The 14,332-nt window shown below is 37.2% G+C and overlaps 1 protein-coding gene across 2 annotated transcripts in view; it reads right to left on the bottom strand.

Annotated features, from left to right (window-relative positions):
- The window catches only part of NCAN (neurocan), a 398,804-nt gene extending 384,740 nt beyond the window's left edge, over window positions 1-14,064 (bottom strand). The window contains exon 1 of one of the 2 annotated variants that reach the window (XM_073661046.1): window positions 13,643-14,064. In XM_073661046.1, coding sequence (XP_073517147.1) covers window positions 13,643-13,665 — 23 coding nt within the window. In that variant the 5' untranslated portion in view covers window positions 13,666-14,064. The remainder of the gene's footprint in view (window positions 1-13,642) is intronic. The other variant, XM_073661047.1, reaches the window with a different exon arrangement.
- Between the last annotated feature and the right edge of the window lie 268 nt (window positions 14,065-14,332).

The raw sequence follows: 14,332 nt of genomic DNA, 5'->3' as shown, positions 1-14,332 counted from the left end.
GATCTGCAAGGAAGAATGGCAGAGGGTCCCCAAATCCAGGAGTGAAAAACTTGTTGCATGATTCCCAAGAAGACTCATGGCTGTACTAGCTCAAAAGGGTGCTTCTACTCAATACTGAGCAAAGGGTCTGAATACGTATGACCATTGACCATGTGATATTTCAGTTTTTCTTTTTTAAGAAATTTGCAAACATTTCTACATTTCTGTTTTTCTTCAGTCAAGATGGGGTGCAGAGTGCACTTTAATGAGAAAAAAATGAACTTTTTAGAATTTACCAAATGGCTGCAATGAAACAAAGAGTGAAAAATTTAAAGGGGTCTGAATACTTTCCATACCCACTGTATTTATCAGCACATTATTTTCTGATTTATAGTCCTGACTCCATATGTAAATATCTTCATATATATATATTTTGTCCCTTGGTTCTTAGTTCTATATTACAGTATGTCTATGTGTTAGTGCATTTTGATAGTATTGCATCATTCTATTCTTGGTCATCTGATTGACAGGGTTTTAGCCCTATTATGGGCTTCTGCATATTTCTATATTATTCCTATATCATGTTTGACTTTTTAAATGTTTTCAACTTGCAGTTTTGTCAATAAATAAAAATTATAATTATTTGGTGATCACTGTACTTATTATATGTTTATTTTTCTTTGTTTTTCTAAGAAAGTGAGTGCCAGCGCTGAGAAGAAGAAAAGCATGATTTCCTTGGATATAAAAGCAAGAAATCATTGAAAAACATGAGCGAGGTGCGTGAGTTGTCGAGGCAGTATGATCATAGTACTTCTACAATGTGCATGATTTTGAAGCAAAAGGAGTTGATAAAGGCTATAACGCCAGCCAATGGAGTCAAGGTTATTTCAAAGCTCCGGACCTCTGTCCATGAAGAGAAGGAGAAATTGTTGTTGGTGTGGTTGATGGAGAAGCAGCTCACAGGAGATACCGTGACTGAGAGCATCATCTGTGAGAAGGCATGAGACATTTACAGTGATTTGGTGGAGCAGAACATCAACAGACAAGGAAGGGTCATTCAAAGCCAGTCGGGAATGGTTTGATAATTTTAAAAAGAGGCCCGGTATCGACTCCGTCGTCAGGCATGGAGAGGCAACAAGCTCGGATGTGAAGGCAGTTGACAATTTTATTAGCCCTTTTCCCGAACTGATAGTAGCTGAAGGATACATCCCTCAGCAAGTCTTCAACTGTGACGAGACAGAGCTTTTCTAGAAAAAGATGCCGAGGACGATGTACATAATGGCAGAGAAGAGCATACCAGGCCACAAACCTATGAAGGTTAGGTTAACCCTTGCACTATGTGCAAATGCAAGTGGTGACTGCAAGATTAAGTCACTACTCGTATATCATTCTGAAAACCCCAAAGCCTTTAAGTCTTATAAGAGCCTTAAAAAAAACCTGCAGGTTATATGGAGGGCAAACCCAAAGGCATGGGTCACCAGAGAGTTCTTTCTGCAGTTGGTAAACCTGATCTTTGGTTCTTCAGTCAAGAAGCACCTTTTGGAAAATAACCTAACCTGCAATCCCTTCTCGTCTATGACAATGCTCCTGTGCACCCACCAAACCTCACAGACGACATCCTAGAAGAATTTAAGTTTATTAATATCCCTCATCTTCCAGCCAACACCACACCTATCCTGCAGCCCATGGACCAGCAGGTGATTTCAAATTTCAAAAAGCTCTACACCAAGCACCTGTTCCGATGCTGCTTTGAGGTTACGGAGAAGACAAACCTCACCCTTCGAGAGTTCTGGAAGGATCACTACAATATTGTGTCCTGCCTCAGAATTATCGACATGGCCTGGCAGGGTGTTACTAGAAGAACCTTAAACTCTGCATGGAAGAAGCTGTGGCCTGAGGTTGTGTCAGAAGGGGACATCGAAGGATTTGAACCTGCAGTGTTAGTGGTGGAGGAGATTGTGTCCCTCGGAAAGTCAATGGGCCTCGAAGTGGATGAAGAAGACATTAATTAACTCGTAGAAAAGCACGAGGAACTGAGAATGGAAGAAGGAGCTACAGCAGCAGCAGCATATGGAGTTTTTGCATGAAATCAACATGGAAGAGCCAGAGGTTGAGGAGGTAATCTGAACAAGTGAGCTTAAGGAAATGTTGAGAATATGGGAGAAAATGTCATACTTTATTGAAAAGAAACAACCTGAAAAAGTTGTAACATGTCAGTCGTTGGCACTGTGTTATGACACGTGCTTCCCTCATTTTTGAAACATTTTGAATGGGAGGAACAAACAAACCTCCTTGGACAGGTTTTTATTGAAATGCCCTTCAAGTGAAAACGAGGAAAGTGTGGTAAAAAAGGCAAAAGTCAGTGAAGAAGATGATTAAGGGAAGATGATTAAGTGAAGTTATTAAAAAAAATAATAATAAAAAAAAGCACAGTACAATAGTTTTTTACACGTTTAATAGTTTTTCGTACTGTACATTACTGTATTTGTTATTAATAGAGTTAATTTTTCTTATTTAAAAACACATAAAAGAAATTGGTTTGGTTTTTGGGGGGCTAGAATGGATTAATAGCATTTCAACTCATTTTAATGGGGACATGTAATTTGATATACAAGCAAATTGAGTTACGAGCTTGGTCACAGAACAAATTAAACATGTACACTACCGTTCAAAAGTTTGGGGTCATTTAGAAATTTCATTATTTTTGAAAAAAAAGCACATTTTTTTCAATGAAGCTAATATTAAATGAATTAGAAATACACTCTATACATTGTTAATGTGGTAAATGACTATTCTAGCTGCTTGTTTTTATTGCAATGTCTACATAGGTGTACAGAGGCCCATTTCCAACAACCACCACTCCAGTGTTTTAATGGTACATTGTGTTTGCCAACTGTGTAAGAAGGCTAATGGATGTTTAGAAAACCCTAGAAAACCCTTGCACAAGTATGTTAGCCCAGCTGAAAACGGTTTGGCTGATTTGAGAAGCTATAAAATTGACCTTCCTTTGAGCTAGTTGAGAATCTGGAGCATTACATTTGTTTGTTCTATGAAACTCTCAAAATGGCCAGAAAAAGAGAACTTTCATGTGAAACTTGACAGTCTATACTTGTTCTTAGAAATTAAGGATATTCCATGCGAGAAATTGCCAAGAAACTGAAGATTTCCTACAACGGTGTGTACTACTCCCTTCAGAGGAGAGCACAAACAGGCTCTAACCAGAGTAGAAAGAGAAGTGGAAGGCCCCGCTACACAACTGAGCAACAAGACAAGTACATTAGAGTCTCTAGTTTGAGAAATCGACGCCTCACAGCTCCTCAACTGGCAGCTTCATTAAATAGTACACGCAAAACGCCAGTGTCAACGTCTACAGTGAAGAGGCGACTCCGGGATGCTGGCCTTCAGGGCAAAGTGGCAAAGAAAAAGCCATATCGGAGACTGGCTAATAAAAGGAAAAGATTAATATGGGCAAAAGAACACAGATATTGGACAGAGGAAGATTGGAAAAAAGTTTTATGGAAAGACAAATCAAATTTTGAGGTGTTTAGATCACACAGAAGAACATTTGTGAGACGCAGAACAACTGAAAAGATGCTGGAAGAGTGCCTGACGCCATCTGTCAAGCATGGTGGAGGTAATGTGATGGTCTGGGGTTGCTTTGGTGCTAGTAAAGTGGGAGATTTGTACAAGGTAAATGGGATTTTGAATAAGGAAGGCTATCACTCAATTTTGCAACGCTATGCCATACCCTGTGGACAGCGCTTGATTGGAGCCAATTTCATCCTACAACATGACAATGACCCAAAGCATGTCATTATGCATGAACTATTTAGGGAAGAAGCAGGCAGCTGGCATTCTATCTGTAATGGAGTGGCCAGCGCAGTCACCAGATCTCAACCACATTGAGCTGTTGTGGGAGCAGCTTGACCGTATGGTACGCAAAAAGTGCCCATCAAGCCAATCCAACTTGTGGGAGGCGCATCAGGAAGCATGGGGGAAATTTCTCAAGATTACCTCAGCAAATTAACAGCTAGAATGCCAAAGGTCTGCAATGCTGTAATTGCTGCAAAGGGAGCATTCTTTGACGAAAGCAAAGTTTGAAGGAGAAAATTATTCTTTCTAATAAAAATCATTATTTCTAGCCTTGTCAATGTCTGGACTATATTTTCTAATCATTTTGCAACTCATTTGATAAATAACAGTATGAGTTTTCATGGAAAACACAAAATTGTCTGGGTGACCCCAAACTTTTGAACGGTAGTGTAAGTCAAGGTATTACTGTAATAGAAACTAATGATTTGTGTTCTCAGTGTTGGTGCTGCAGGGGAATTGAATATTTGCTATAGAGTTGCCCTATAGATTACAAGATTACAGCTGATCACAGAGGGTTACAGAAATTTGATGACCTGCAATTGGAAGACCTAAAATTGGCCCTCTTAGAATCTCTAACTTTGCATTTAAGGAGTTTTACCATGAACAAAGTACATTTTAATCAATAGATCTTGGAATAAAAATAAATTTCACAATTAGATGGGTCAAAAAACATTCCTGTACTGAGATAATCTTATAAATGTGCCCCTGCTGTGTACTGTGTAATGGCTGTGTCTGACTGTGCAGGAACATCGTCTGATCATACAACAACTCCGGCCCAGCTGCTGCTGTTTGTGAGGTAAAACAATCCCCTGCTTACTCCCTTCCTGTTTTTAAATAGGCAGGAAAATCTTTTACCTCACAGAAAGAATCAGCTGTGATCCCGTGCTGTAATATCTGTATTCTCTTTTGCTTCCTCCACTGTCCAGGAGCTGTGGTATGATCACACCATGTTCCTGCACTGTCAGACACAGCCATTACACAGTACACAGCAGGGGCACATTTATAAGATTATCTCAGCACAGGAACATTTTATTTAACATCCAAATGTGGAACTTATTATTATTCCAAGATCTATTGACTAAAATGTACTTTGTTCATGGAAAAACTCAGTTAAAGGATATACACATAGTTTTCAGAAATATCAAGGCTAGTAAGGTTACTTCATATACTGTAACTTCTCATATGACTCTTAGCAGATTTAAAACATGTAAACCATACAATATGAACAATCAAATGTACACCTCCCCCACCCTCCATTATATTCTGCCTATATAGTTAATAATTCCGATACGTGATATGTATGAACAAGTACATGACCATAAAAATACTCTAGTAATGAACCAAAAGATCTTTTCTTATGGGCTCTAATCCTCTTGTACTAAACATCAGCATATTGTGATGACATTATTGTAATGAATCAAATGCAGGTTCACATAACCATGTAGCTCCCATTTTTTGCCAGTCTTTATCTTTTCACATTCAATATACTTTGAGGTCAGTCATATTAACTCACTCCTGTTTTTCTCTTGGCACTCATTTATCATCCTCAAAATAATACTTAACACTTACATTATCAACATGATAATGTTTTATTTCTGATTGATATCCTTTTAAAGAGTACCTGTGGTTTTGCTAAAATAAATAAATAAGCAATGTATATGTAGAATAGGACCCTACTCCATTCAAGTGGGTTTAAGTGAGTGGGAAATAAACTGCAGTACCCAGCAATGCCAGCGAAGAGACCCTTTGATTGGTGGAGGTTCCAAGTGTCGGACACCCACTAGTTTCATATTGATGTCCTATTCAATGGGTAGGTCAACAATATGTTAGTCCTAGACAACCCCTTTAATAGCCAGCTGTCAATTTATTCATAGATAGATTCTCCGGAATTGTGATATTATAAGGAATGCAATTATTTACAGACTTCTCCGAAGTGGTGACTGCCCCTCTACAATGTTATTTGTCTTTTGTTAAGGTATTAATTATATCATCCATATTAAAAAATTGCTTATACTTTAGGCCAAACAACAAGGAAGAGCATGCAGTATATGACATCTGCTTTTGCTGACTAGCATAGCATTTTTACAGTGCATAAACTTAACCTCTTTGCACCGATATTAATCTATATTATATGAGTAATAAAAATGACTTTAAAGGTAATTAATTTGTAAAAGTACGGTAACTGAACATGTTATGGGACTTTTGCTTCAGAAGCAGACCCATCTGAATTACGAATACATAATCATACTTTTTGCTAGCTATGTACAGTACTGTGCATATCAATAAGTATTTGGTGTGACCACTATTTGCCCTCAAAACAGTACAGATAATTCTAGGTACACTTGTACAAAGTCAGGATTTTTTTAGGATTATTGCCAGGAGTAAGTGTAACCAATTATACCAAACAGGTTATAATGATCAGTATTTTCATATGTAGGTTGTAACATGGTTAGTAACTGAAACAGAAACAGCTGTGCAGGAGACTTACAACTGGGTGAGGTCATATACCATATACGTCACAAATCATACACCATGGCAAGACTGAGCACAGCAATAAGACACAAGGTAGTTATACTGCATCAGCAAGGTCTTACCCAGGCAAAGATTTCCTTCAAAAACAAATGTACCTAGAAGAATTGATGCTTTTGAAGGCAAAGTGTGGTCACACCAATTATGGCGTACATTTAGATTTCACTTTTGTTTATTCATTTGCATTTTGTTAGTTGATGAAATAAGCTATCAACACTTCTATTTTTTAAAACATTTTTTCCACACCTGCCTAACACTTTTGCCCAATGCTGTACATCTCAGATGTTTGGGTAAAGAGGTCATATCTCAAACATGAACATTAGCTACGTTGGATTTCAAATGAAAAGCTTCCATGTAAAGATTGTTAATGGTAATATGCATTGCAATTATTTTCTTTCAAAATCTGTCGGTGCAGGAGGCTATATAGGATTTAGTGTTCGGACATAAAAATATTATTGTGGGTGGACAGAAACCATTCTTAACTTCAATAAAGTGTCAAATATTCTCTATTTGAAATAAATATAGGGAAAGTTCTGAAAAGCTTTAAAGGCAAGACGTGCCTTAAATGGAGTTCATCACCCCCAACATGCCAATTACACTGCATAAATATTAGGGAATATAGCCTCTATAAAAATCATACCAGGCATATATATATAGTATAACTTAATATTTGCTGAAAAATCTACTATTTATTATACAAAAGAGGGTGCTTCTTGTCATGGCCTATGCCGTGGTGCACCTTTAGGCCCTCCTATTTGCATTTTAAAGCCACTCCCATGTCTTGATTGACAGCACTCTGTTAGTAAGAATGAAAACTACCTAAAATCATTTGTGCTTACGTACTGCACTGAGGGTGCACTGGAACACTATTGTTTGCATATTAAAAAAGCATATTTTTCAGCAAATATGATTTTTATAGGGGCTACAGCCCCTACATAAATGATTATGCAGTTTAATTGACATTTTGGGGGTGTTAGACTCCTTTAAAGAAGCACTCCTATCAAAATTGTTATCCTCTTAATATATTGCAATAATCATATAGAACTATGTACTTACAATTGCTCTTTTTGTCCTTCTACCCAGTTAATTCTTCTGTTTTCCATTGGGTTTACAACATAACGTGATTAAAAACTGACTAGCTGAATGCTTCTAAGCTCTATGTAGAAACAGGAGGTCAATTTTCCCTGTATGAGTCATAAGTCACTGCACTGCAAAAGTTACTGGCAGACCGGAGGAGGGAGCACCTGGGTCAGGAGTTTAAGAGGGGAATGACTCATGCATGGAAAAGAGACTTCCTGTTTTGAAATAGAGCAAAGAGAAGAATTAACTGGGTAGAAAGGCAAAAAGAAGAATTGTAAGTACACAGTCCTATATAATATGATGACTGCAATATATAAAGAGGATAAAAACTGTGATGGGAGGAGGAGGAGGGCATCTTTAATTAAAAGTTCTGTTGTTCTAGGAAACTCAAAGGAACATCTGATCAGGTTGGTTTCATTGTCATGACGTGTAAATCTGCACAGTGCTATTAATCTTTATAGGTATAACAACATTGAAAATCAAATTGGGAACTGTTGTAAGCATCATGCAACTGTCTACCTGTCCCATGAGAAATAACATAAAGGACAATTGTTGTGTCCTCCTGTCCTACCATAAAAAAACATGGCAGCATGATCTATCTCCTTTAGGTTCAAACATGAACTCCTTTACAAAAGCCTATCTTTTGCTATAACACATTTGCTGACTATGAGATCAAATAAGATGCTATGCTACATTACTGACCTTGTAGGGGCAACTTTTCCAAAGACGTTTACTTTCAATTTTGCACATGGTTTAAAGTGTAAGTGTATCTAAATAGGTTTAAAAATCTGTGCTTATTAATTTCAGATTATATCATTCACGGAAAATGTTAGTTGGTTGATTTATAATCCCCAAATCACCTGCTTTCTTTCACACAGTCACAGAATTAATTTCAACTTCACTGGCAGCCAGCATGAGAGGTACCATACTAAGAATGAATTTATACAATTCATATTAAAATACATCAATAGTACAATCAGATATAAGAAACTTTGTAATATACCTTCTTTTCCCACTTATGAAAAACATTACATGTCCTAGTATACTCTATAGAGTAGAGATGGGGCAGAGGAGTTAGGAGGACCAAGCACAATACAAGACCAGGCAGGCACAGGCAAATTGTGCTGCAGCTTTCTGCAAATGTATTTGTCAGTGTTGGATTCACAGCTACACAGCTCAGTACTGCTGGATATTGTTTGCTTCTGTCTTTGTACTACAGACAAAGAAGAGCATGCAGCCATCTCTCTCTGTGTACTGTGTATGAAAGAGGTCACAATATTTAGTGTCTTACTCAAACACAAATAAAAATTTGAAATAAGGCTTGGAGAAGAGAAACTGGTAAAAAATGCAAGCTACAAGTTACATATTGGCCAGAAATAGTCTTATTCCTCATGTACACAAACATGACAACTAAGTCTTAAAAGTCACCTGAAACAACAGGTATGCTTTAAAGAGTTTGTCTCCAGATTATCTATCCTCAGTATAGGTTACAACTATCAGATAGTGGGGGTCCAACACCTGGCCCCCCTCGATCAGCTGTTATCAGCTGCAGCAGCGACTACAAGTAAACACTGTATGGAGCAAAATACCAGAGATTTGTTCACTTATTAGTGGTCATTCCCGGCTACTGCAGATCAGCTCCTATTCAAATGAATAGGAGCTGATCTGCAGTACACAGGAGGGCAATTATAAAGTGTACGGAGCTGTAATGTTTTTTCACATACACAATTTACATCCAGCCACTATCAGAGCTGCTACCAACTAATCAGTGGGGAAGCCAATAGGGTAAACTTTTTTAATTTAATAATACATCTGTCTTCTATAAATTGATAAGTTCCCCCTAGTGGTGGCAGCAGGCAAACAGAACTGTAACAATTAAGGGGGCGTTTTCATCTTAGACATTTATGGGATAACCACAGGATGTGTCAGGAACATCTGACAGATATGGGCGCTACACCTGAGATTCACACCTGTCTAGTGAAATGGGGCCCCTGACGCTTGGGTACATGGCATACATAGCTCTCTATATCGATGACTCTACGAGTTCTGAAAACAGCCATGCACACTTTCTTGCCGGTATCTGGATATGTAATAAAGGTCTAAAAGAATAGCGGCTTAAAGGGGTTCGGCTCAAGATGAATCTTCAGCAGCACACCGCCCCGGTTTCCTGCTTCGCCAGGGTCAGGGCACTCCAGAAGATTGGTGGTTTCGACTAGTGGCTTGGTCGCACCGCTGGTCTGAACTGTGGTATCCCTTAGGCTGCTAGCAGAGGCAGCGTTGTATGGGAAAAGCATAGCTGGCTGGATCCAGGAATCTGGCTAGTTTCTAAGTGGCGCGAGAAGGCTGTAAACTAAAGTAAGGGCCTGATCTTGCCTCACACTCCTTGCCTAAGCAATTAGTGATAATGAGACTTGAAAGGTGGCTAGTAACCATGACAATGAGCTATACACTATAAAATGTAAAATCTCTCTAGATTTTCAATAATGGGTAAATTGCAAAGTTACTTTTACAAGCACTTTGCAATTTTACTAATTTTTTAAATTGACACAATCCCTTTAAATTTCTACTGGGGACCTAGAGCTGTGCATCAGGCAAATGGAGTAACAACAGCTATACAGCTATCAATATTAATTATTAAATTAATCAGCATAGGGTTTTGGATCTATTAAGTTGTAAAAAAAAAATAAGATCAATACAATGTAATCATTGTGGATGTAAAACGCCACCTGAATGGATATGAAAGCTAAATGCTGCAACTTTGCTCCACGTGTAGCTGGGACTGGCCAGCCCCATAGGAAATTACAATATCTAATGTAATTGTGACTTGTCTATGTCACTTTCAAGTCATTTCCTGTGGAAATTCTTCAGTAAAAGAAAGCAAGTAATTCTATTGTATAAAGTGCAATATTGTCAAAACCTGTCACCTGTCATGTAGCTAAGTCCTAATAGGTTTCAACTGCAAGTTGGGGGTAAGCGAATGTGCTTACATGGACAGCACAATGCCTAATCGACAGAGAGAAAAAGGAAGGTTAACATATCATTTATATTTATCAATTAAAAAAGGAGGTTCGAGCCCTTATTTCACATTCATCGAAGGTCTCTGTTTTTATATCCCATCAAGAGAGTATGAGCATTTATAGGTATTTGTGTATGTATTTTTATATTTCCTTTTTTCTCTGTAAATAGTTATGTCAATATTGGTAAAAGCCAAATACTACATCATTAAAAGTACTCGGCACATGAAGAGCATTCTTTATTTCATCTGGCACCTGACTGCACCTTGCTTTCCTGTTGCAAGTTTAGTGACTGTATAGAATTGTGAATGTATTATTAATACTAATAGTATCACCTTATGAGTGACCTCTATCTCAGGATTTATGGGATCTCTATTATACAGTAATGGGTCACATCCTGCGCATGTAATCCCAAAACGTTGCTTTTCACATATTTCACATAAATGGAAAATGCACAGAACAAAAGGAAGCAAAGAATGAACCTCTACAAAAAAACATTTGCTGTAACTGAACAGCTTTGTACTCATTAGGTTCAAGCTATCTAGCTATGTTTTTTCCTTATCTACTGATCTACTGTTACTGTACTTCCGAATATATGCAGGCATTATGGAAGTGTGCACAGGTGCTAACAAATTGGGATGAATAAAAATGCACATTGTTTCTAATATGTAACCTATCTATCCATCCATCCATCTCTTTCTCTATACTCTATCTATCTATCTATCTATCTATCTATCTATCTATCCATCTATCCCATCTATAGAGCTAATATCTACCTCTCTATATAGCTATCTAATATCTACTCTCTCTGTGTCTGTCTATCTCAGATATTCTATCTATCTATCCCATATCTATCTATCTATCTATCTATCTATCTATCTATCTATCTATCTATCTATCTATCTATCTATTCATCTATCCATTATCTATCTATCTATCTCAGATATGCTATCTATCCCATTTCTATCTATGCATCTATCTATCCCATTTCTATCTATCCCATATCTATCTATCTATCCCATATCTATCTGTCTATCTATCTATCTATCTATCTATCCCATTTCGATCTATCTATCTATCTATCTATCTATCTATCTTTCTATCTATATATCTATCTATCCCATTTCTATATATCCCATATCTATCTATCTATCTATCTATCTATCTATCTATCTATCTATCTATCTATCCCATTTCTATATATCCCATATCTATCTATCTATCTATCTATCTATATATCTATCTATCTATCCCATATCTATCTATATATCTATCTGGCTATCTATCTATCCCATATCTATCTATCTATCTATCTATCCATATCTATCTATCTATTCCATTTCTATCTATCCATCTATCTATCTATCTCATATCTATCTATCTATCTATCTATCTATTTATCCCATATCTATCTATCTATCTATCTATCTATCTATCTATCTCATATCTGTATCTATCTATCTATCCCATATCTATCTATCTATCTATCTATCCATATCTATCTATTATCTATCTATCCATATCTATCTATCTATCTATCTATCCCATATCTATCTATCTATCTATCTATCTATCTATCTATCTATCTATCTATTATCTATCTATCCATATCTATCTATCTATCTATCTATCGATCCCATATCTATCTATCTATCTATCTATCTATCTATCTCTCATATCTGTATCTATCTATCCCATATCTATCTATCTATCTATCTATCTATCTATCTATCTATCTATCTATTAGCTATCTATCCATATCTATCTATCTATCTATCTATTCCATATCTATCTATCTATCTATTATATATCTATCCATATCTATCTATCTATCTATCTATCTATCTATCTATCTATCTATCTATCTATCTATCCCCTATCTATCTATTATCTATCTATCTATCTATCTATCTATCCCACATCTATCTATCTATCTATCTATCTATCCCATATCTATCTATCTATTTATCTATCTATCGTCTAACATCTACCACTTTAAAACTAATATATAAATGATATTTATCTTGTTTTAATTTCAATTCAGCTATTCCTGTTTTCTTGGAATGAGTAATTCCCACGTCTCTGTTACGCTGAACACTTCAATGGTGAATGTTCCATTCTTCTCACCCTCTATTAATTTCACCAGGACTGCCAACAGGAATCTAATAGCCCACCTGCTCCACATGAAGAAAAGATAGAGTGACAAATGCCAATTATATTGGTTTTCTGTTGTCACAATAGATACTTCTCCATCCCCATAGGTACATAAAAATGACATGTATCTATGTACATTTTGTCTTGATGACTCTGGAGTCATTCTGCATTCTAGCGGCATTTCCCATAGCAGGCTTGTCTACTACAAACATGGAATCTATATTCCAGCAACATGTTGTAGGCGTCTAAACAAAAAGCACACATCATTTATTCATTAACGCCTGCCTGCCATAAAAAAAGACACACATACATACAATGTAATATACAGGTTGTTTTAAAGTCTTTAAAAGTTAATTATTAGTATCCATATCAATTTATATTGTCAATTAAATTGTGGTAAGTTAACTCTGTAGATGCTGGATATAACTACTCACTCGTTTATGTCCGATTTCTTAAGTAAAACACACACTCATATATATATATATTTTTTTTATAGAAATGTGTGTGTATCCAAATGTACATATATACATGTACAGAATTGCGTTCATATTGATAGCGTAATAAGCTGTGAAAATACAATCTTTTGAGAATGAAGCTGGAAATATACAAAGGAATTTTTTTTATTGCTAATTATGTTTCATTATATTTGGTATTGTTATCTCTATTGTAATAAATTCTTCTGTATTACGCTTCAAATTGAAATGATGAATATAACCATAACCATTAACAATTAGCAATAATCCATCTAATTTCAAGGCGTCAGCACTAATAAAAGCGATAAGGGATTATCTAAAACACGCTGCATTTTATAAAATGGCAGAGCAACAGAGCAGAAATCCTATTAAAACATATTTGCAAAAGCAGTGCATCAGTGGACACAGAGGGGATTTTATAAGGACAATTGAAAGCACTTAACCCATAGTAATCCTAAATAAACAAGGGTCTTATGTGTTCCATCAGAGGGAGTCAGTTAATAAAAGCTGAGGAAAGAAATACTAAAGCGTAATAATTACCTGCTTGGATGATGTAGATCCATATTATGGAGCCCTTAGGAATGCATTGACAAAGCCCTCCAGTATGGGAGTCAGTATGGGAGTCAGGTAGGAAAGGTGCACTCTGCTGTCAGAGCAGCACAGGCTGGTCAGGCATCCAGGTCTGTTTGGGTACCAGGGACAGGGGATGCTGCAGAGAGCCAGTTCTTACAAGGGGTGTGTGCACCGAACAGGCATTCAGCTCCTCTCCATCCTCCTCACATCTGCAGACTGGGGAAGGAGGGGGGTCTAAGGTTAAAGGCTGCACACACAGGACCCCTGGGCATCCCCTACCTCTGTCACAGAGCATCCCATCAGGGATCAATAGGATGTGAGATGGAGAGATACTGCTCCCTCCACAGTGCCTTGGAGGAGGTAAGGGAGAAGGGGGAATGTGTAATGAGCATGCGTAGGGATTTAGCTGCACCCTTTATTATCTAGACTGGTGAGGGGTCCAGGTGCTGCACTGCAGGGGGGGGTTGTTACCCTGTGCGGGGGAAGTTTATAAAACCGACATCTACAGGGCATCTATTAGGATAGCGCTTTATGTGATGAATTAACTCTTTACCCTCCTACTGTTAAGAGGTGTCTGCAAGTTTCACAATGTGAGCGCGCAATAGAAGACACAGGGAATGTCTATAAAGGGCAGGAAAGGTGCAATAGAAAGCTAGA

This window comes from Phyllobates terribilis, unplaced genomic scaffold (assembly GCF_046119375.1).
Source record: "Phyllobates terribilis strain yellow unplaced genomic scaffold, ASM4611937v1 Scaffold_1__5_contigs__length_1240528914, whole genome shotgun sequence".
Taxonomy (NCBI): Eukaryota; Metazoa; Chordata; class Amphibia; order Anura; family Dendrobatidae; genus Phyllobates; species Phyllobates terribilis.
This window is presented reverse-complemented; position numbering and strand designations above follow the sequence as displayed.